The sequence below is a fragment of the Ictalurus furcatus genome, chromosome 6 (genome assembly GCF_023375685.1).
Source record: "Ictalurus furcatus strain D&B chromosome 6, Billie_1.0, whole genome shotgun sequence".
Classification (NCBI taxonomy): domain Eukaryota; kingdom Metazoa; phylum Chordata; class Actinopteri; order Siluriformes; family Ictaluridae; genus Ictalurus; species Ictalurus furcatus.
Genome location: NC_071260.1, coordinates 33759069 through 33781532, shown reverse-complemented (window position 1 = coordinate 33781532; position 22464 = coordinate 33759069). Strand labels below are relative to the sequence as shown.

Here is a 22464-nt window from a genome sequence, read left to right as displayed (position 1 = left end):
CAATGTTATTTTACTGTGATGAGACTGTGATTTGCAGTATTAAAATATATTTTCCGCTGTAAAATTACTGTTTAAGTGCAGTCAATATTTTACAAAATAGTTCTGTATATTTACAATACTTTACTGTAACTTACTCTAACTTACTGTACATTTTACAGTACATGGCTATAATGTAAACTCGCAGTGATCTCCTGTGTTAATAAATAAATAAAATTTCTCATGATTCTCCATTCTAGAAAAGAGGGAGAGGGGTGATATTTGGGACACAACTCGGGAAATGAAGTCGCTGCAAATCACACATGCTTTCAACGTACACTTACTCTCAAGGACCTGTTTATTAGAGAAACTGGACTGAGCACATTAAACAATTTGCGTTTATTAAAAGGTTAAATGGGTCATGTTAGGCTCCAACAGAGCTAAGAAAGTTTCCTCCGTCCAAAACTGCGCCTGCGATCACGAAGTCTCTGAGCAGGAGCAGAAAGGGAAAATGCCGCAGCATGGCTGTAACCATGGTTTCCACAGCACGTTCGGCCACGACAGCTGGTTCTCAGGGAGCGTCAATGTCTGCTGGTGTTCCTGCACGGCATCTCGAACCCGCTGCAGCACCTCGCCGTGACGTGCCTCTGTCTCCACCGTCAAGGGCACTGCCTCCGAGGGGTCAGAGGTCACATCGAAGACAAGTGGCGGGTCGTGGTGTGTGATGATGTCACCGTGACACAAGCACATTTGTGTGCTGTTGCAATTCACAGTGAAGAAGTGCACTTTGAAAACTGAGTCGCCTAAAGAAATTACAAAAAAAAACCTCAAAAACATTAAACCCTTAATGTATGTGTGTATGTGTGCGTGAGTGTGTGTACTCACTGTCAGGAGGATGCCAGCGGACCGCGTTCAAATGAACACCACAGTAGTGGAACATGAACTCGTGTTGCGAACGCTTTGTTTTTCCCTCCAACAGCGGCAGCAGGTCATGACCATCCAGAATCCTTAAAAGCGCACACACACACACACACACACACACACACACACACACACACAAAAACAGTAATTATTTGCAATTCCTTCATTTCTCACTAAAAGACAGAAGAGTCACAATTACGTGCTGTTGATTACAACAGGGGTTCCCAAACTTTTCCAGGGCAAAGCCCCCCAAATGGCATTAACATTTGACCGAGGCCCCCCTTTTGCAAGATGTCTTTAAAACGCATTAAAAATACAGACTTCTGAATAGATCCCCCTTTTTTATTAATAATTACATCTTACATCTTTACATTACATTAGGAAATGACTGTGTGTGTGTGTGTGTGTGTGTGGTTGTCTGAGAGTGAGAAAGAGAAAACATACTAATGGGAGGGATGGGCACACCAAATTGTTGAGGCCCCCGGGCGCCCCGGCCCCCACTTTGAAAACCACTGGATTACAAGACTATAGCTAGGAGCTACATATCTTATCACTGGAAGGAAATATATGAAGTAAATAGTGTGAACAGAACATTCAGACCGATGGTTGTGTTAATGAGTAACGAGTACTAGCCTGTCATTAGGTAGCTGTCCTCCTGCGAGGTTCACTACGGTAGGAAAAATGTCCATTAAACTGGTTGGCTCATTAACGATTTTTCCAGCTGGAAGATGATTTGTCCAGCGGAATATTCCAGGAACACGAATGCCACCTTCCCAGCCAGCCATGTTTTTACCACCTGCACAAAACATTAAAATCACAGCGTAAGTGGGATGGTGATATCAGGCCTTTCAGCCATGACACCCAGAGCACCATTTAAAGCGGAAAAACTGGTAGGTTGCATTTTACTGTACTTATTTATGCACAGTGCATTCCTTAAACAAGTGCTGATATCTTGTTCTATATACAATGATGAAACCTCAGTGATGATATGGTGGTGATGAGCTGAGTCTGGTCCGATGGACAATGGTCATGGAGGACTCATCAGTAACATCAATAACAGGTGGAAATATTGTCTGTTCGGACAAAAAGGGGTCATCGTCGGTCAGCTATTTGTCAGTCGTGTGTGAACGCATCCTGACACAGAGCCTCGATCTCTGTCCTGTCTGTGCACCATATTGGACAGATCGACTTCCGCTTTGCTATAAATGTTTTGAAATAGCTGAACCATCCATCCATCCATCTTCTATACCGCTTTATCCTTTTCAGGGTCACAGGGAACCTGCAGCCAGACAATCGGTAATCAGTTTTCTAACTGCAACAGTCCAGTATGTAGGCAGATACACAAGGCAAAAGGTGTACATCTGCCCAGTTCCAGATCTCAACATTGTTTGTGATACTGTTCTCCCTGGGTGGTTGATGTAAAACACCGCTGTACTCTTGTCAGTTGCAGTTTTAGTGCATAAGGATTTCTGGAAATGTTGCATCAGTAACCAAAACAGCCGAACGTGGGCCGAGCACCGAATGCACAGAGCTGAAGGACGTTTTTTATCGCAAACACACCCACCTGGTAGCCCATTTAGCACAGAGTCACCCCCCAGGAAATCTAGGAGAAATGACTAATCATAAAAGAAAAGAAGAAGAATCCTAAAACAGCAGTTAGTTTTGTTCAGTTTTGGTCTGGAGAATGGTCTTTACCTCGATAAATTCCATTCCAGCCTCCTTTATGACCCTCCGAGTCAGATATCCAGATGTCTCCTCCGTGATCAGACGTGAAGTACATCAGAGTCCTTTCAGAAAGATTCAGCTTCTCGACAATCTTCACCATTCTGCCTGCAAGAGGAAAATTGAGAAAGGTGGTTCAACGTAGAAGCCTGACGTCGGGTCGTCCTGTTCTCACACGATTAGCTTTTTCTTTGCAATTTAATGTTAGGTCTTATATGACTTTACTGTGCAGCTTGATCAGTGCAGGACAAGTCCAAGGATGCAGGAAGCTCAACAACATAATCTGTAACATTTTATAACAAAAAAATCATAGGAAAATAATAAACCACAAATTTAAAGTAAACCAGCTCCAGATTTCTCTCACCAATCATCCAGTCCACTTCCTCCACGATGTCTCCGTAAAGGCCATGTTTGCTTTTTCCTGCAAACTGTTTGGAGATGAGAAGTGGCGTGTGGACGTGAGGCAGAGACAGAAACAGCAAAAAGGGTCTGTTCTGGTTCCTGCAGGCGTTTTCTATTGGTTAGAACTTTCTCTAACAGCAGTTCTTACAGTAGTGCAGCCGCAAATCACAGGTTTATATTAATGTGCTTGTGCGGACTATTAGCAAAAACAAACTCTTTTTTTTTTTAAACGCTATCTGGTAAGAATCTTGCAAGCAAATAAAACTAGAAAAAAAATTACAAACATTTACCTCACCTCTCAACAAACTGCTCCGCCTCGTTCATTAGCTTTTCGGCTAGCGTGTCCAGATTCAATGGTTGTTCCACTACATCCTGATTCCTCATGATGATGCAATTCCAGGTTCGTAAGAACGCAAACGGAATGTACCAAGTCAAAAAGCCAAGAACACAAACAACGACAAGGAACATGAGCATTCTGGAGCCAATTTCCAGAAGTCCAGAGATTTTAGCCATGATTAGCGTCAACACTGCCAGCGCTAATAGCATGAAAATGTGCCCCAGCAGCTCCTGAAGGTCGCCGAGCACATCAGTGCCGTTTCCAGGTTTGCAGTCATTAAACAGGGTGAAAGGAAGACCATAAAAGTAGTCGAAACCATGGCTGTTGGGATGGTGGCAGTGATCGTTCCTGCTCTTACAGCTCACTCCCAAGTGCCACTTTCCTGGTCAGAATGAAAAAGTAATCATTAATCCCTAAGCAAAAAGAAAAACAAAACGTTAGCACTGACCTTTTACACACCAACCACACCAGAAAGATTGTCTTACCCACAATTCCTGTGGTGTAACCCTGCTTTTGTAGGACTCTGGCAAACGTGGTTTCATTGGGAGGAAGTCCTCCTGAAGCACCGAGGAATAGGATCACCTGCACTCTTCCAGTACTTCCGAGACCTTAGATGGAAATATTATCGAGAAAGTGGTACGGACTTCATCAAGGCATTTACGTCCATGAAAATGATCATGTTTATATTTCATATACATTTTGGATTAAAACTTCATATAGAAGTGAACATTGTAGTTTGGCTGGATTACGGTAATGATGAAGAGAAAGTGTGCATAGTGTTTTATTCTTTTCATTTTATGCTGTGCTGAGGAAGAAGCTCCAGATAAGAAGAACCAGATGTTCATTACACTGATACAAAGAAAACTATTTTGAATAACACCCTTGTTCCTGAGGCTCAGAGATTCTCCTCCCCCAAATAAATCAAATAGTTCTTTGTCCAGTGTGTCTGAGAAAGATATTAGCATGAATATTCATAGATAGTCACAAAGTGACTGTAAGAGAAGACTGCTGGAGGATGAGACTGTTTGAGCTCTTGCGTGCTTACCATGTCAGTAAGCAACAAAAGTCTCACTTGAAGAGACTCTGCTTTTTGTTATATTTTAAGTAATGTTCAACGACACCCTTCATCTAGCAAATAGCTTGAAACCTGGAAGAACATCAGATTTCTCTGAAAGAGGGTTCACCTCTTGGGCATTTACTTGGTGTCTGGATTGGACATGCTAGGTCATGAGATTTAGCCCCATTGTCTTAGTGCCCAAGTTTCTTTTTGACTCTCTCATGGTTGGCCCGTCTTCAGTGCTATGGGCTGATGTGTTATTGGAGTTGTTGGACCTGTGATAGGGGAACTGGAACAGGTCTCCTTGGGCCATAGGTTGTATTAGCTCACAGCCTTTAGGACACCCTTTGGTGATACTTTTTGGATTGCAAGGACCACCAGCGACCTTCTAGAGGCTCATGAACAGGTTTCTGCTGGGGAAAGAAAAATTTGCTGCTACACACCTGGTTGATAGAGCACCTCAGACAGGTCAATCACAGAAGTTGGTCAACCTCAAGACGTGTATAGTGGCAAAAGACCAAGAACAGCTACTTTGGTTTTAATACTTGTGCTGGAGTGATTCAGCTGCAGGTGGAAAAGTACTGGGGATGGTGTGATGGTATAGAAGGTTCATTCCCAGATTCTCCTCCTCACAGATCTCAGAAATAGCTTCAGCATCCATCTGCAAAGAGCAGTGCCTGGCAGATTCCCAGCATCTCGAGTAAGAGGAAATTGTGCAGGGAGGCAGATCTGGTGAATCCAGACTTCAAGCAACCTTTGTGCTGGAGAACCAGTGCTTCAGGTGTGAGCCTGGAAGCTGTGCTGCTGCAGGAAGTGAATGAAGAAAGACTCCTGAGCTGCAAGGTGTTGTGGAAAGAGGATTTATGTTGAAGAGTGACATCTTAGTATTAAGGTGACAGGATGAAGGACACCAGTGCAAAGATCGCTATCTGGTACCTCATTCCATCTGTTCTTTCATAAAAGGGCGTCAGAATTTCTGCAGTTGACTGTATACAAGCAAACCAAGACAAATATCATCGCAAATATTGTCAATTAAGTACATAAGTAAAGTGAAGAGAGAACTTGCTAATAGATACAGACCTGAACGCAAAGCGTGACGTCCCGTCATGAACGCAGCTCTGCTCGGTGTACAGAGAGGAGCAGCGGCAACGTGCTGAGTCAGTTTCACTCCTTCCTTCGCTAACCTGTCGATGTTCGGGGTTCTGACCACAAATCAGATGTCAGACTTCAAGCTTGTCTGAAAATTCAAGTCGACAACATCAACGACAAAACGTGCATGGTTTATTCACCTGATCGTATCGTTACCATAGCAACCAACGTCCCCGATCCCCAGATCATCAACCATCATGAGTATGAAGTTGGGTTGGGTGGCATCTTCAGCGTTTGTAACACACCGACTTACACCGACGGTTAGGATAAACAATCCGAGCAAATGCCTGAAATGGTGGAAACATTAGAGTACAAAATATTGCTTTAAAATATCATCTTTCCTCCTACATTTTTTACTTATTTGATTAACAGTAATATTTGTGAACACAAATACTGACACCAGATGATGTTTATACTTAGCTAGCTAAGGTACAAGCAGTATACACAACTTGCTAGCAAGATAGCTAGCTAGCTCTGGATATTGCCTCAAACATTTAGGAGGGAAAACCTTTCTAATTAAATATTAGAGCAATTTTCCTACATAAAAAAATACTGCAGTAATTTATGACTTCAAGTTTTTAATAGTATTATGATACAGTAGATATAACAGATTTTCAGCACATGCCTAATCTCACCAAAACTACAAAATAACACACAAAAATAACCCCACTTCATACCTCAGGCTTATGTGAGCCATCAGAGGAGCAACCCGCTTCTCCTAAAAGACACGTGTTCAAAATAAGTCATGAAGATCAGAGTCCAGTTCTGGGATTTACTAGGAATTACAGTAGACTGGAATGAGTAAACTGTCTTTAAAGGATAAAGTCCTGCGCAGTTCTAAGGACACAGGTAAAATATTACCCAGCATGCACCACTGAAAGGGAACGACATGTGCAGTTAAGTTTGCCAATGATGACATGTTTATTATTACAGACAGATCAAAGAACAGAGGTCAGTGATCCTTGACACAGCAGCTGGGTTATATAACACAGAAATATGGCATATGTCTTCATATTAAAATGCACACTATACGGCTAAAAGTATGTGCACCCCTGACCATCACACCCATTTGTGGTTCTTCTCTAATCTGTCTGAAGCACACAATTGTACAGAATTTTCTCTGTGAGCTCTAGAGTTACAATTTCCCTTCACTGGAACTAAGAAGCCCAAATAAACCTGTTCCAATTGTTGTACAAAACAAGTCCATGAAGACATGGTATGTGAAAATTGGAAGAAGGTAGAAGAACTCGAGTGTCCTGCACAGATCCCTGACCTCAACTCCACTGAACACCTTTGGGATGAACTGGAACTGGAGTCTCCTCACCCAACATCAGCACCTGACCTCAACCTCACTAATGCTCTTGTAGCTGAATGAACACAAATCCCCACAGCCACACCCCAAAATCTAGTGGAAAGCCTTCCCAGAAGAGAGAGTGGAGCGCGTTATAATGGGATTGGAATGGGATGTTCAACAAGCACATATGGGTGTGATGGTCAGGGGGTGCACATACATTTGACTTTCTGGTGAGTTGAACTGAACTGTCAGTGCTTACTGAAGATCAATGAATGAATGAATTTAAAATGAATACAGATGTGTGGGTAATATTTCTCAATACTGTATATTCAACAGTGTTTAAATGTCAATATTACGCTTTTAACATTCAAATCTTTGTCTGTTTTCTGTTTAAAATAAAATTCATGATACTTTTGCAAAAATAATTCACAATCATATAGTTATAACAGTATATAAATTGCATCATGAAGGCTGGATTCTCAGACAAACTGAACTTTGGACTAAATTTTATACTGTGAATAAATCACCCTTTCTTACCCCTTTTGCTCCACGGTGCTGTTTCAGAGAACCAAACAGGAACCTGTCAAATAGTTCAGGATCAGAATACCGTTCTCTTGCGCGTTTCCCAACTCTCTCGGGTTGAATCCCAAACGGCTTCATGTTGTCTCTGGAGTGCACTACACGGAGCGGTGAACGCAGTACTTTCATCCACTATGTAGTGCACTTATCTAGGGCTCAGGCTGTCATTTAGGACATTTTGCACTAAGATAAAGAGTAGTTCTTTACTACGCTCTATACCCGTGTGTCTCTAATACACGTCACGGCAGAAATATTTATATTTCGCTTAATAAAAACAAAAGTAGCCTTTGTTTTGGCCGCTTGTTTTTAGTATTGTTATTCTAACGTACGAATGCTAACTTCTGCTAGCTCGACTATGAGATTAGCAGTGTAATTTTAGCGCCAAGCTTTATGTTTACCTTCCTCCAAATATGCAAATACTCATTTAATATGGTCTTTACGGTACAAGGCGTTTCTTCAGGAATAGTGAATTTATTGTACAAAAGTTCAACAAATGTTGCATACAGGTTGGTTTAGTTTTGGCATATTTTACACAAAGTTTGCATAATTTATCTAACTGTTTGTACTTGTCAGAGCAAGTATACCTTTCACACACACCTTTCAACACATATTCACACACAAGCTCTAAGTCCAACCTAATTTTATATATATATATATATATATATATATATATATATGTGTGTGTGTGTGTGTGTGCGTGTGTGTGTGAGTGTGTGTGTGTGTGTGTGTAGTGATGAAATATTTGCAGGGGATGTGCAATTCATAAGGTTTGAAGTTGTGTTAGGTCTGAACTCAAACTACTAGAACAGCTAAATAAAATAAAATGAGATGGTGTAAAAGGGTTGGGGGTTTGATTCCCACCATTGTCCTATGTGTGGGGCGTTCGCATGTTCTCCCCGTGCTGCGGGGGTTTCCTCCGAGTACTCTGGTTTCCTCCCCCAGTCCAAACACATGCATGGTAGGCTGATTGGAATATCCAAAGTGTCCGTAGTGTATGAATGGGTGTGTGAGTGTGTATGTGATTGTGCCCTGTGATGGATTGGCACCCTGTCCAGGGTGTACCCCGCCTTGTGCCCCATGCTCCCTGGGATAGGCTCCAAGTTCCCCGTGACCCTGAAGAATAAGCGGTTTAGAAGATGGATGAATGGGTGGCTGGAGATGGTGTAAAACTGTGCCTGAGCACCAGGAGGTGGCAGTACTGCACTGTGGAATAAAAGAGATTTTGTGTAAGAAAGAGGCCACTGCTGAATAAAAAGTGTTGCTGAATCAAAAGTCGCTGAATAAAAAGCCCCCCCCCCCCAACAATCAATAAATATAAATAAATATAGATTGTTATATTGATATATTTATCTAAACTATAGATAAATATATATATAATAAAGTAGATTGTCTCTTTCCACAAAATGACATCGTTTATTAACAGTTGGAAAGCTTCCATTAGCATTAAGTGCCCTACCATAGACATTTACAAATCATATTCTGGTAAAGATCTAGTAAGATCTGGTAAGATGATGAGCTACATTTTGTTTACAAATATTTTGCCTCTAAATCCAAAACACTGCATACTATTTACAATTATAGGTGTAGGTAAGTCAGGAAGCGGAATGAGCTGGAGAGACTTGTAGTCACCACTATGATGGCAGATCTGTCAAAAAGTTCATGGTGATATGGGCCCATGGTCATTTTGGGACTCAGCAGGAACCTCGCCCTAGACACACATGGAGCATGACTTAAGTAATCTCTTATATGTCTGGTAGAATGGTTTCCCACCAATATTTTATGGTGAGAGGTTAATGCGTGACCAGTGAGAATGACAGTATGAGCCCAGGCTGTTTGACCATTAATAAGATTGGAAGGGACATAACTCTTGTTTCCAGGGTCTGGGTGACTTCAGGAACCCAGCTTGTAGTTGGAATGAAGAAGGTGTTGGTGTTGGTAGGATTTGGGTCTGCTGGAACAATTTGAGAAGAGGGCCCGTTGGTCCTGTCTCGGGGTGAGTTGCTCGGCTGTTTTAATAAGATATTGAAGGTTCTTGTGGTCAGTGTAAACTACACAAGGTTGTTCAGCTCCCTGTTGTCGACATCAGAAAACAGAAAATCTTCCGGGGGTGGGGGGTGCGGGAGTATAGGGATAGCTGGTGTGTCACAGTGTGTGTGTGTGTGTGTGTGTGAACAACATACACTGAGTACAGTTGCATCGAGGACAGTCTCTTTTTGTGTGTAGTGTGTGAGATCCGGAGGAGATCAGTGCTCCCTCTCTGTCTCGCCTTCCATCCTCCTCTCATCCTCATCCATGCTGCCACTTGTTTCTTCTCTCTTCCATCATGCAGTCTCTCATCCCACCGCTGTACAAAGCCATCTTAATTGGACTGTTCATCTTCGTCATCCTCCTCATCCTCTATGTCATCCTGTGGTACATCTGCAGGGACATCGACTGCGATCACGGCATCTGAGCAGGTAACAAAGGATACTAAATGTATGGTATTATGCGCAGGTAAAGAAAATCTCTGAAGCAAAGAAGCTTTCAAAATAATTTATTAATAATTGAAAAAGTTTTTCTATGTATGAAATAAATGACTAAAATAGCAGAAAACAGCAAAAAATAATTACTTCCTAGTTGCTTATATATAAATGCAGAGATCTCCTGAGAAACAAATCATTTTCAGACAAAAGTCCTTCAACAGCTCTGCAAGCAAAGTGCTTTTTTCTAATCTAATGACAAAAATACTGTAATCTCGAATATTGCACTAAGAACATTTTAAATGACAATAAAATAGTTTCACAGAAACAATTTACAACAAATATTTCCTAACAGAGCAAGAAACAGCTCAAATGATCTCACAGTTTAAAACTATGGAAATAAATTTAGTCGAGGTTTCTCAATTGTCTAAACAAAACTAAGGCTTATCTTAAAGTTGCTTTGACATAGAAAAAGAATAACGTTTAATCGTGTTAAACTAGAGAAAAAAACACCAAAACATGCACAGATGATGCTAACAATGTGATACGAGTTGTTTAGAAAAGCTAGACGCTTAAATTAGCGAAGAAGTATTATGTATCAGAAAATAACTGTTTGTCTATACCATTATTATATAATGTTGAAAGTATACCAGTTTAAATAATCCTGGATCAATAATACTTTTATTTCTATATTATTATATGTCCAGGTGTCGCATGTTAAAGGTAGAACTATTTCAGATTTCACAGAATATTACCATACTGCTCAAACACAATCCAGGAATAGAGATGGAGGGACTGGGACCACTATCAGTACCTTTTTGGTTTTGATTTACAAAGAGCAATTGGTAATTAAGAGTCATCTTGGTAATATCTGTATGATTTTGAAACTTTATTTGTATTATTTCCATGGTTGTTAGAGAAACGGAGTTGGGGAAAGTGGGCCAGGAGGAATCCTTTGGGGAGGAATCACTCATTGGAAAGACACACGTTCACCTGTCAGATCGATTCGTTTCCACTCCAGATGCAGCGTGCTGGGAAAAATATGATAAATTCGGGTAGGCAGACGCCTGAGGCAGAGCAAGATAAACACACACACACACACACACACACACACACACACAAAACGCTGTGGAGGATGGAGAGTGCCATGGTGATTGCAGAAATCAAATCAAACTTCCTGCTGCTATGACTTAAAGCATCAAGCAGCTTATCTAAAGCAGGTATAGCGAGCGAAAATGAGAAATGCTAACGATATCTAGGTCATGGGCTAAATTAATTACAGTTGTTATATTAATGAGCCAATGCAGTAACGTTAATACAGTTAAAAATAGGCTGCTGTGACACGCCGTCCTGCTGTAAACGCTTCTAAAAGATTGCAATTTGAATGTATTAAAGAACGACGTGTAGTACTTTTTATCCATTTAAAGTTACATTTAATCCTGTGGATCATCCGTAAAACAAGTTAGTTCTTGTTTTCACTTATGTTATAGCCGCTATAAACGGTTCCATCACCAGCCTCACTTTTTTTTTCCTCTCCAGAAGTTAATAAGATTTTTATTTTAAACCCTGCAGCTGATCATGTTACCGATAACCGCAAAGCGTAAACTCCTTCCCTTAGTTACAGCTTGATTGTTACAAAGTGCTGACACTGGAGACTCCTTCCATAAATGTTAAATAAACATCTTACAGAAAATTTCCCATCGATGACTATAGAGGCTTAAAAACAAAAACAAAACAAAACTGTTTATTAGCATTAGATAATGTAGAGCGTCAGCTGTACGAGTCCCTGTGAATGAGCTGTTACTATAGAAACGATAACATATTAGAACAAGCGCATTAATATAAACCTGTGATTTGCAGCTGGAATAGGGGATCTTGTGGGGTAAGGGGATCTTATGGGTTCGGCGATCTTTTGGAGTCAGGGGATCTTACTGGTTAGAGGATCTTATAGAGTTAGGGGATCTTACGGGTGAAGGGATCTTACTGGTTAGAGGATTTTATGGCGTTAGGGAACCTTTGGGGGATTTTTTGGTGGGCATTGGTTTTTGTTTTGATATTATATGTTATATTTAAATGCTTTGAATTGTTCAGTTGTTTCTTACGGATCAAAATTTTCGGATTAAGATAGTCTCCGATTGCACAAAAAAACACGTTTTATAATATTTTGAATAAGTTTTTCCACGAAGAATAAATCTTAGCCGTATGCACTGCTATTTACAGTATTTCCAATAAACACGTGAACATCACCGAGTCCTTTAACTTGGACCGCATTCTGATTGGTCGAGATTGTCAGGCCGCTCTAATTATGATTGGTCAGTGGTTGCTATGCGCGCGTCACTCTCAGCGCTTTCGATTCTGATTGGTCACTCACTGCACGCTCTGGTTGCAATTGCCCATTGAACACAATGGACCCACCCAAACATGGCACGCTCTGATTCTGATTGGTCAGCGGCCTCTGTAGTCACGTTGTACACAGCGAGGTCTGATTCTGATTGGTCAGCAGTTCCGGGTGTAGCGGTAGAAGTTGAGTGTGTAGCAGCTGAATCATGGCGATTTTAACACGAATAATCTCGGCCTTGAAGCTCTACCTGGTCGGCGTGAAGCTTCTGCTTTATCAGCTCATTCACAGGCCTTTTATTTCTCCAGGTTAGCGTTTAGATCTCCGTTCATTTGATAATGAAGTAATCTAACAGCAAGTTTACACAAGGACATCGGGCTGTGTCCCAAACGCCTCCTTACTGAATATATAGTGCACGAGATGATTTGTTGTGTAAACCTCACCAAGCTCCCTGAAACTCATCTAGTGCACTAGACAGAGTGGAGAAGTGTTTCATTTCACTTGCTTTTACAGTCAGTAGGAAGATAAATCCAAAAGAACACTAGATAGTCTGTAGAAACCTATTTGTTCCTCTCATATTGGGCATGTAGTGTACTATGTAGGATGAAGAGGATTGTACCCTATGTAGTGCACTTTAAAGGGGCATAAGGAGCAGAGAATCACTAAATGGCTCCGTACTGACCATACAGTATATCTACTACTTCTTCTTCCTCTTATTATTATTATTATTATTATTATTATTGTTGTTGTTGTTTCAGTTTTGCCAGAGCAGCATGGAAAGGTTGCCATAGTTACAGGAGGAACACGTGGCATCGGATACGAAATAGTGAAGCGACTCCTTAATCTGGGAATGCAGGTTATTATAGGTAACACACACACACACACACACTAAAACAACTCTGATGACTGTACCACGATCCAAGATTTAAGAGTTAGTGAACTATTATTGGGTTAAACTCTTTAGATAATCATGAATAATAAAAAAAAAACCCAAATGAATCAATATTGGATTCCTGACCGTATGCAACGCTGTGCTTTTCAAAACCAGTTCCGTATATCTGAAGAGTTCATTTAGCTAGTGATTAGATAGCCAGTTGCCGGCTGATGATTGGTCAGCTGATTCGGTTACGTCGCAGATACTGTCGTAAATATAACCTGCTGCGTTTCCTCCCTGTTATCTCCAAGAGGTTTCGGCCACTGAAGACTTACGGGCTCGCCGTATGTACCTGGACGTACCGCCGTCAGATGTCTCCATAATCACAATCTTTCGGAAACGGCGGTCCTTACTTTCTTTATCTCATGGAAAATATTTCGATTTGTCTTTATAAATTGTCAAAAGTCTCTCTTTTTCCTTCAGCTTTTACCATCACGGTTGTCGGACATGTGGAACGCTCTCTCTCTCTCTCTCTCTGCCCTCCACCTCGTTGTCTAATAACAGGAGGATAACTAATGGGACTCGTTAATTAGGCCGTGCATTTAATTCCCAGAAGCCAAAAATATTACGAGACAGCCTTCGGTGCCGTCGTCCACTGCTCCGGTTAGGACACTAAAAATAGGAAGAGCATTCATGCCTGCTTCGTTTTCTTACCAAGTCTTAAAATGTCAGCCATTTTAAAGTTCTGTCCTGATCCTGAATGTATAGAACCCTGTCTAACAAGACTTCTTGATAGGTATTTAATGTGTTTTATTTGTGTTACCCACAATGCCCTGTCAGCACAACTGATTCGTAAGTCCAGTTAATTACCGTGTGGCATTTTAACTCCTAGTTAGCTAGCTACTAAAATAAGAAGAATTGTTTTCCTTGTGCACTAATTAGTGGTTAGCACGTTTGCCTCGCACCTCCGAGGTCGAGGGTTTGAATCCTGCCTCGGCGTGTTCTCCCCAGGGGGGTTTCCTCTGGGTACTCTGGTTTCCTCTCCCAGGCCAAAAGACATGCATTGTAGGCTGACTTGCATCTCTAAATTGTCTGTTGTGTGTGTGTGTGTGATTGTGCCATAAGATGTGTTGGCACCCCATCCAGGGTGTCCCCCGCCTTGTACCCCGAGTTCCCAGGGATAGGCTTCAGGCTCCCTGTGACCCTGTGTAGGATACGGAAAATGGATGGAATGGATTCTTCCACATTTTTTACCTTAATGTGTAACTTTGAAGTGTTTTTGTTGAATAAATAAACATGAATTAACTTGACATTTAGAATTTCTTGATTTTTTTTTTGGTCTCCAGCCTCTCGTGATCAACAACAAGGCCTCGTTGCAGTGGAAAGGCTTCGTAAAGAGAGTAGTGAAGCTCAAGGTGGGTGTTTATAGAGTTTTTCTCTGGACGTAGTATTCGGTAATTGGTATTGTATCGTACGTATGCAGATATTTTTATTTGTTTAAAGTTAAATCTAATGTTATGAGACATGAAGTTTTCACTGTCTGTGAAGTCAGTCCCAGAAAGACATCCAGCTCACCCTGAGGATTGTAAAGAGCATGGAGTTGACGGTTTAACTCTTCTTGATCTTCTTGCAATTTTTTTGTTCAAGTCCTTGTTCTTTCTCTTCCTGTCTAAATTTGCTTCGCAGCACTTCTCGAAAGTCTGCAACTTCCCGTAAAGGTTAAACGAAACTGGGAAGCCAGCCATCGGTGGTGTTTGTGTAGACTGTAATGTCGTTGCTGTGAATAAATTTTTTACAATGATTTTTTCTGCAGTATCGTAAAGCCTGAGATAACTTCACAGGATGTTAACGCTTAATGACGCTGCTCCGTTATGTCACCGTTCTGCTCATTGTGGCTTTTTGTGTTTTATTTCAGTGGATTTTGAGCTTCTGGATCTGGCCTCCCAGAGCTCCGTGCGAGAGTTCGTGCTACGGTTTAAAGAACGAAAACTGCCCTTACACGTACTCATCAACAACGGTGAGGTTAACTGCCCCTCATTCCATCTTTCATTAGCAACAACAAAAAGAAAAGTGGTGTTTGTTAATAATGTGTCTCAAGATATGGAGAGCTTAATGCTCTCCTGCTTGGTGATCAGAGGGTGATCTTAAAGACCACCATGAAAAGATTAACTGCCCAGATTACAGGTACACATTCCCTACCCTGGAGCCAGGCTTGGAGGTGGTCTCTGCAGGTGAGTGCCTGGGCCCCAGGACACCCACATTACCAGAAATGGTGGTGCGAAGCTGCAAGATGAAGGAAGGGCAGCAGGTGTGTGATGGACAGATGGGTCCAGATGTCATTAGCAGGGAATGGAGTGGGGTGTCAGGAATTTCGTGCCCCTGCCGTGCTAACACTGGGGCGTTTCTCCTGCAGCGGCTGTAATGCTAGTTCCCGAGGAGAAAACAGACGACGGTTTCGAGCTTCACTTCTCCGTTAACTACCTAGGTCACTTTCTCTTGACTCGGCTCCTTCTGGACACGCTGGCACGTTCTGGGACGGAGGAATGTTCTAGAGTAATTAGCATTTGCTCTTCGGCGCACTACGTGTCCGATAGAAACCTGCGGGACTTTCGCAGCTTGTAAGTACCGCATTTGTGTGTAGCGTTAATGCGTGACTGTTACATTAATGTAGTAATGTTAATGTTGTATGTAAGTGATCTGTGTCTCTCCGCTCCGTTTCGAAGGCAGGATTACAGTTCCCATGCCTCGTACACCCGAAGTAAACTGGCGCAGCTCCTGTTCACCTATCACCTCCATCAGGAGCTCCAGACCGCCGGGTATGCCGTGACGGTGAATGCTGTAGACCCGGGCATGGTGGACACCGAGCTGTACCGCCACATGAGCTTTCCAGTAAAACTGGCACAAAAACTTATCGCCTGTCTGTTGTTCAGGGTACGAGAACATGACGATTTGTTTGACTGAGCATGGATGAGATGTGTGTTTGAAAAAATAAACAATATGATAATGAGTACTTTGGGAACTGTTGGTGATCTTAGAGACAGAATTCCCGTCATTAACGTGGTAAAATCATTTAGTGTTCCGGGATGTAGTTTGAGAAACGACGTTCGTGATCCATTAATGTCTGGTCTCTCTGCAGACTCCGGCGCAGGCGGCAGAAACAGCCGTGTACACAGCGGCATCTCAGGACTTTGAAGGCGTCAGCGGCTGCTACGTACACGAAGGAAGACCCGTGAAATCATCTCCGGCTTCTTACGATGCCAAGCTCCAGGCTGAACTGTGGGAAAACACCTGCAGGCTGTTACGACTCCCAGTTAAAGACGTCAGAGAATTATGAGGGAAACGAGTTGGGTTTTTAATCAAAGCAGGAAATGTTTTTACTTTGTGTCTTTGTTTTTATGTGTTCTGTGTGAACGAAGTATAAAATGTAGAGAGTATAATATCAGCGTAAAAATGTCGGATGTGTTTCACAGTGCGCAAAAAAAATCCGTAGACTCGGCATATGAAACACGTCCTGACTGACATGGAGTAAAGATGGATTTGTTTCTGTGCATTGGATTTTTCTTTCCGTCTTGATAATGTGATTATTCCACTTTTTTGCACTGAAAGCCTGTGAGAATGTACAGTACAGAACTATTGTGTTTTCATATAAAAATATATAACGTTGTGGTTTGTTATTTATAATAAAAACGTGTGTTTCATTTACATTTTGAAATCATTTTATTTATTGAAACGCATCTTATTTGTTTGCTTTATACACCTCTGGGAGTGAACTTGGATATAAAACTTGTGAAATAGTCATGTGTTTTTTTACTGTCTAGCGGTGGGTGAGATATGAAGCTTGTGTGACAAAGGCCACGTTCGTTAAACGTAGGAGCACACTGGACATGATGACATGGTGGGCTGGACGTACAGAGGTGGAAAGCGACGTTACCTCACAGCTCCATGGTTTACAGTTCCATCTTGAGTTCTGGTTACTGTTTTTGCAGACTTTCACAAGTTCTCTTAATGTCCATGTGGGTTTCCTCTATGTTCTCTAGTTTCCTCTGACTTCCAAAAACATGGCAGTATGTGGATTGTCTAAGATAGGTGTGAACGTGTGTGCATGGTGCCCAGTGATAGACTGGCTATACTCGCACCTCAAACCCAGTATTCCTGAAATATGCTCTGGATCCAGCAGAACCCCGACCAGGATAAAGTGCTTACTCACAATGAATGAATAATGTACTTTATCCGGGTTAAAGGTCGAGCATCAGCAGCGCTGATGATGGTGATGGAGGTCATCACCAGGAGACATCTGACATATATGAGTGGTGAATTAAATGATATTACTGACTCTTATTGATTGGCAAGATCTGTAACGGTGAATAATAAACGTGCAGTAAATGTGCACACAGCCAACACAGCAGAGAACCATCCATCGTACCACTTATCCCACACAGGGTCTCGGGGAGCTTGGAGCTTATCCCACGGCACAAGGCGAGGGAAACCCTGGACAGGGTGCCAATCCATTGCAGGGCACAATCTCACACAATCAGCCTACAACGCATGTCTTTAGACTGGAGGAAGAAACCGGAGTACCTGAAGGAAACCTCCAAAGCATGGAAGAACATGCAAACTCCATGCACAGAGAGTGGGGACGGGATCCAAACCCCCAACCTCAGAGATGCAGGGCAAACTACTAAAAACTAGACACTGAGACACTTAGTCAAAAACTTTTTCGTTTCGCGTCTCCTCTTCCAGCTCTCGTTGGATCCTCTCCTCGACTGCTAACGAGAGGAACATCTGCACCTCGCTTATTGACCATGGCGTGGTTTTGCGCGCAGCCATTTCTTTTTACAAATCCAAGGTTGTGTGAACAAATGATTCTGTTATTGCTGTTTCTAACTAACTTTAAAACTAGCGGGTTTGATGGCCCCAGTGACGATGATAGTGACGATTCCCTCTGACCAATCAGTGATCTGCAGGGTTTTGACGTAAATTTTTGGTATCGGCTCCACTCGACCAAGGTAGTGCTAAAAAAATACCAGGTACCAGTTACTATCCACAGTGGAAAGACCCCAAAAAGTGAGCAGAGCTGAGTCAAGCCGTACCGTGCAGGGGGAAAGCGCCACAAGCCACCGTGCCAACCAAAGAACCATGTTTACTGCAAATGAGCTGCTAGGATAGAGTAAGACACGCCCCTGGGGGCGAGGCATATACATTCTAGAGAGCACTTAATTGGACGAACACAAGATATGAGTTGTGAAAATGTTTTTTAACCGTTTTCCTGGACATGAACAACTATAAAATTAAAATCTCAAAAACTCTTCTTTTTTGTTTGTTTTTTGTATTTTATTTCTAGATGTATTGATATTCATAGCACTAATGGTAGAAAAAGCAGGTACAAAAAGCTCTGAAACACCGAATTTTGAGTTTTAAAATTTATATAAATTTAGATTTATATGAAACTATATTTGGGAATATTTGATATTGTTCATACTTCAGAATCTTTTTAAAGTATTAAAGCTTTATGTGAGGCGCTGCTCTGCTTCAGTCCAGTAGGTGGCAGTAAAGCACCATAACTGAGTCGCACGTAGAAGAAGATAAAAAATGATGGTGTTTAATGCATATAAGCCTCACCAGTCTTAAAAAACAAAACAACAACAACAAAAAAAATATAATAAAAAAGAGCAAATAAAAAAAAGTTCAACTTTATTTTATCTGTATGCGAGATATCTCAAATCATCTCTGCTTTAGAGTCGGAGGTAAGTTAATGTCGCTCTCTGAATCCCACATTGTTTTTCTAATTTAATTATAGGAGCACTACACAGGGAGCTTCACCACAATAACGCGGATATTACTGTATATTTATTTGATTTTATTTAGCTCGTGAATGTATGTATAATTTTCAGATTTAGTATTTCATTGTGTTTTAGTCTTCACTGCTGGTTCAATCTAATTAAATCCATAGTTTAATCGTTTTCCAAATATAACGATGTAAACGCTTCCTCAGATGGGTTCAGGTTAGAAAGCCTGAATTGTTGATGTTTTTATCAGAAATACAGCGCGTCTGTCTACATTGCTGATGGGAAATCTGTCTCCTTTCAGTGAGTCGGATCATTTGATTCGGCTCACCAGTGAGAGTCGACACTTTCAGCTCCTAAACAGCTCACTGCCGTTACTTTTCTAAACCAAAGACAAGGTTTTGCAGTGTTTAGACCTGTCATTCTTGTTCCCATGACTACAAACCTTTCCCGAAATCTTACCTTACTCTTTTAATAAACAGAATTATGTGTGTGTGTGTGTGTATGTATGTGTGTGTGTGTGTGTGTGTGTGTGTCTGTGTGTGTGTATCTATCTATCTATCTATCTATCTATCTATATATATATATATATATATATGTATATATATATATATATATATATATATATATATATATATATATATATATACACACACACACACACACACACACAGTCTTGCTGATTCAAACACACAGCTACACACGTCTTACTTTCCATTCACACAAACAACCAAGTCAGATGTTGGATTTGAGGTTTCTGAGGATGAATTTGGATTAAATTATGCTGTAATTGTAACAGAGTTGTGTTAAGAAAGAAAGAAGAGAAAGAAAGAAATGTCTCTTGGATGCGAGTCTTGAAAGTCTTAAAGTTTACCTCAGGAGACACACGGCTAATCAACAGAACTTTGCTCTCATCCATTTCTAGGCTCTATACAGTTTGCGTCAACGTTTTAATCGGTATAAACCTCATTATTCCTGTAATATCTTGTCATGTGTTGTCTGATTTTGTTTCTTGTGTCCATGCCAGTAGGAGTAAAGGTGAACTTCTCATCAGTAAAGTGAAAACACGCTTCAGAAGCGTTAGGAGAAACTGACAAGGCCTAATGACTTCACATTCCTTAACGAAATCCTAAATAAGAAACACAAAATTGGTCATCATGTGTATCGACTCAAACAACTGATAATGACCACGATTATATCTAACGAAAGCCCAGTGTATTTTGGTGTTATCGTGATGTTAATGCTGTAGAACTTGGAGAAAGTGCATTGGAGAAAGAAAAGCTACGAGAGAATAAAGGTGTCCATAAAGGTGTTGTTGAATATATATTCTTTACGTTTGGTTTGGTTTCTCCTCCAGAAATGAAAGGTGCTCTGTTTTGAGTGCTCTCCTGCTCCTCATGGAGACATTCCTACATAAGATGATGCTCTGTTTGAGGAAAACGCTGAACTATGATGCCCATAGCAATCGCTTGTAGTCAGCAAATTTCTTTCCATCTCAATCCTTCTCGTGTACAAATGCAGGAAGATATTAAGTGTGAGGCAGGTTTTACTCCAGACAGTACGCACCAGAGCCTCCAAAGCATCCACACGAGAGAGAAGCCGCATCACTGCTCGCAATGTGGCAAGAGTTTTAATCGACAGGGCCACCTCCTGACACACCAGCGTGTTCACACGGGAGAGCGGCCGTACCAGTGCTCGCAGTGCGGTAAGAGCTTCACTCAGCTGAGCAATCTCCACTTACACCAGCGCATCCACACAGGAGAGAAGCCGTACCACTGCTCCGAGTGTGGGAAGGGTTTTACTCTGCGTGGTCATCTTCGAACGCACCGCGTCGTGCACACGCGAGAGAGGCCGTATCAGTGCTCGCAGTGCGGCAGCCGTTTCAGTCAGCCCAGTCACCTTCGACTGCACCAGCGCATCCACACCGGAGAGAAGCCGTACCTGTGCTCGGAGTGCGGGAAGACTTTCAGTCAGCAGAGTCATCTCCGAATACACCAGCGCGTCCACACAGGGGAGAGACCGTATCGGTGTTCACATTGTGGGAGGAGTTTCACTCACCAGAGTCATCTGCAGCGACACCAGCTCATTCACAGCAGCGTGAAGCCGTATCACTGCCTGCACTGCGGGAAGAGTTTTACACACGGGAGCACGTTTCAAGCACATCAGCGCATCCACACCGGAGAGAAGCCGTATTACTGCTCAGCGTGTGGACGCAACTTCACTTATTTAAGTAACTTACAGAGGCACAAGTGCAAGAGTCAGTTAATGTGATTCAATGTGTACACGTCGTTATTTGCGTTTATTATATAATATAACTTTTAGCCTTGATGTCCTGTTGAAGGAAAAACTGAATATGTTCGATTGTATTCATTTTTATCTTAAAGCTTGTGTTGTACAGGAATAGTTTCTGTGTAAACTGAATAAATTATATCAATCATGAGTATGCAATAGTCTTGGCATTAATTTATTAGTTATATAGACAAGCTGCCAGTTGTCGTCCTGTTCGACCGGATTTTGGATGAGGCCCCTGAGCAGTGTGGGGATTGTGTACCAACTTATCCACAGACAGTTCGTATCCACTGCCCAACATCTTGTCATCTACAAGAACCACGACCCAGTCATAGCTCAGCACCTTGTCCTGGTCTGTATGTCACTTTCTTTAAAAAATATAACAGTCCCATGTGAATGTGCATTTGGAACCTGCATGAACAAAACCCAATTTATTTTGGTTTGTTCTTCATATATCTATCTCTTGAGCCCAGTCTTTGCTTTTAGTGCCACTATTCTTTCATCAGCTGATACATTTTGGAAGGAATGGAAAGAGCCCCTCTTGCAGGGGTTTGGCAAACTGTACAGCTTGTACTCCTCCAGTAGTCTGTCTGGTGATGAGTCATTTCAGGAAATCCATGGAGGTGTAATTCCATTTGTTGTTCCTTGTGGACTTTGGCACCACATACAGTACATATTCTACACCAGTGGTCACCAACCCTCTTCCTTGAGATCTACCTTTCTGCAGGTTTCATCTCCAGTTAAAATCTAACACACCTGTTTTAGTTGATCAAGAACTTCCTTAAGACAATGTTTAGATGGTCAGGTGAGCACCATTATGGTTGAAGTCTTCAGGAAGGTAGATCTCCAGGAACAGGGTTGGTGACCATTGATCTAGCATGTAAGATTTATGGAACACTGTGAGGGGAAAAAAATGGATGATACGACTGTTGAGACTTTTGGTAGAATCTCAGGGTTCAGTCATAAGGTTACTACAGAGCAATGAAGATCTCGCACTCTTTTTGCTGAAGTGATCAGTCTTCAAAGAGATGTGAATCAAAGCGATTCAGATTTCAGTTCTGCCCCGTACATGGGCCCTTAAGGGGGACATTTTAAAGGATTCCGATACTAGCGCACCCATTGAGACACCATGATGCTGTGATGTACAGCATTACCCAACTTTATGCTGTCTGGCAGTCCTAGCAGGAAGGCTTGTAGATTAGGATTCACATGATTGAGTAGACACCATTTGTGGAAAAGTTTCCACCTGAGAGCTTACAAGACCTATGTGTTATGGGCTCTAAC

At 41.7% G+C, this 22464-nt stretch overlaps 3 protein-coding genes across 3 annotated transcripts; 2 read left to right on the top strand and 1 right to left on the bottom strand.

Moving 5' to 3' along the window:
- Positions 1-316: 316 nt before the first annotated feature.
- Positions 317-7533, bottom strand: arsh (arylsulfatase H). Its single transcript, XM_053627804.1, has 11 exons — positions 7396-7533; positions 6242-6282; positions 5705-5851; positions 5496-5617; positions 3844-3966; positions 3317-3740; positions 2984-3120; positions 2593-2727; positions 1531-1693; positions 862-983; positions 317-779 (listed from the first exon to the last, which is right to left on the bottom strand). The coding sequence occupies exons 1-11, from the start codon at positions 7516-7518 to the stop codon at positions 454-456; spliced, it is 1863 nt and encodes a 620-aa protein (XP_053483779.1). The 5' UTR covers positions 7519-7533; the 3' UTR covers positions 317-453.
- Positions 7534-12391: 4858 nt separating this feature from the next.
- On the top strand, positions 12392-18374 carry LOC128609279 (dehydrogenase/reductase SDR family member on chromosome X-like). Its single transcript, XM_053627799.1, has 7 exons — positions 12392-12542; positions 12993-13100; positions 14455-14523; positions 15024-15125; positions 15522-15726; positions 15832-16039; positions 16245-18374. The coding sequence occupies exons 1-7, from the start codon at positions 12443-12445 to the stop codon at positions 16440-16442; spliced, it is 990 nt and encodes a 329-aa protein (XP_053483774.1). The 5' UTR covers positions 12392-12442; the 3' UTR covers positions 16443-18374.
- A 441-nt stretch (positions 18375-18815) lies between these two features.
- LOC128609280 (zinc finger protein 239-like) lies at positions 18816-21403 on the top strand. The gene is made up of 2 exons (XM_053627800.1): positions 18816-18852; positions 20249-21403. Exon 2 carries the CDS (start codon positions 20341-20343, stop codon positions 21160-21162), a length of 822 nt encoding a protein of 273 aa, XP_053483775.1. The 5' UTR covers positions 18816-18852; positions 20249-20340; the 3' UTR covers positions 21163-21403.
- Positions 21404-22464: the final 1061 nt, after the last annotated feature.

What these genes read in the sequence shown, in the direction of transcription:
- LOC128609280 (XM_053627800.1), top strand. Translation starts at nt 20,341, where the DNA reads ATGATGCCCATAGCAATCGCTTGTAGTCAGCAAATTTCTTTCCATCTC.
- LOC128609279 (XM_053627799.1), top strand. Translation starts at nt 12,443, where the DNA reads ATGGCGATTTTAACACGAATAATCTCGGCCTTGAAGCTCTACCTGGTC. An exon ending in CAGGCCTTTTATTTCTCCAG is followed by an intron (nt 12,543 to 12,992) that starts GTTAGCGTTTAG and finishes TTGTTGTTTCAG; the next exon opens with TTTTGCCAGAGCAGCATGGA. An exon ending in AGAGAGTAGTGAAGCTCAAG is followed by an intron (nt 14,524 to 15,023) that starts GTGGGTGTTTAT and finishes GTTTTATTTCAG; the next exon opens with TGGATTTTGAGCTTCTGGAT.
- arsh (XM_053627804.1), bottom strand. Translation starts at nt 7,518, where the DNA reads ATGAAGCCGTTTGGGATTCAACCCGAGAGAGTTGGGAAACGCGCAAGA. An exon ending in TTACACCACAGGAATTGTGG is followed by an intron (nt 3,741 to 3,843) that starts GTAAGACAATCT and finishes CATTCTGACCAG; the next exon opens with GAAAGTGGCACTTGGGAGTG. An exon ending in CCGCTGGCATCCTCCTGACA is followed by an intron (nt 780 to 861) that starts GTGAGTACACAC and finishes TAATTTCTTTAG; the next exon opens with GCGACTCAGTTTTCAAAGTG.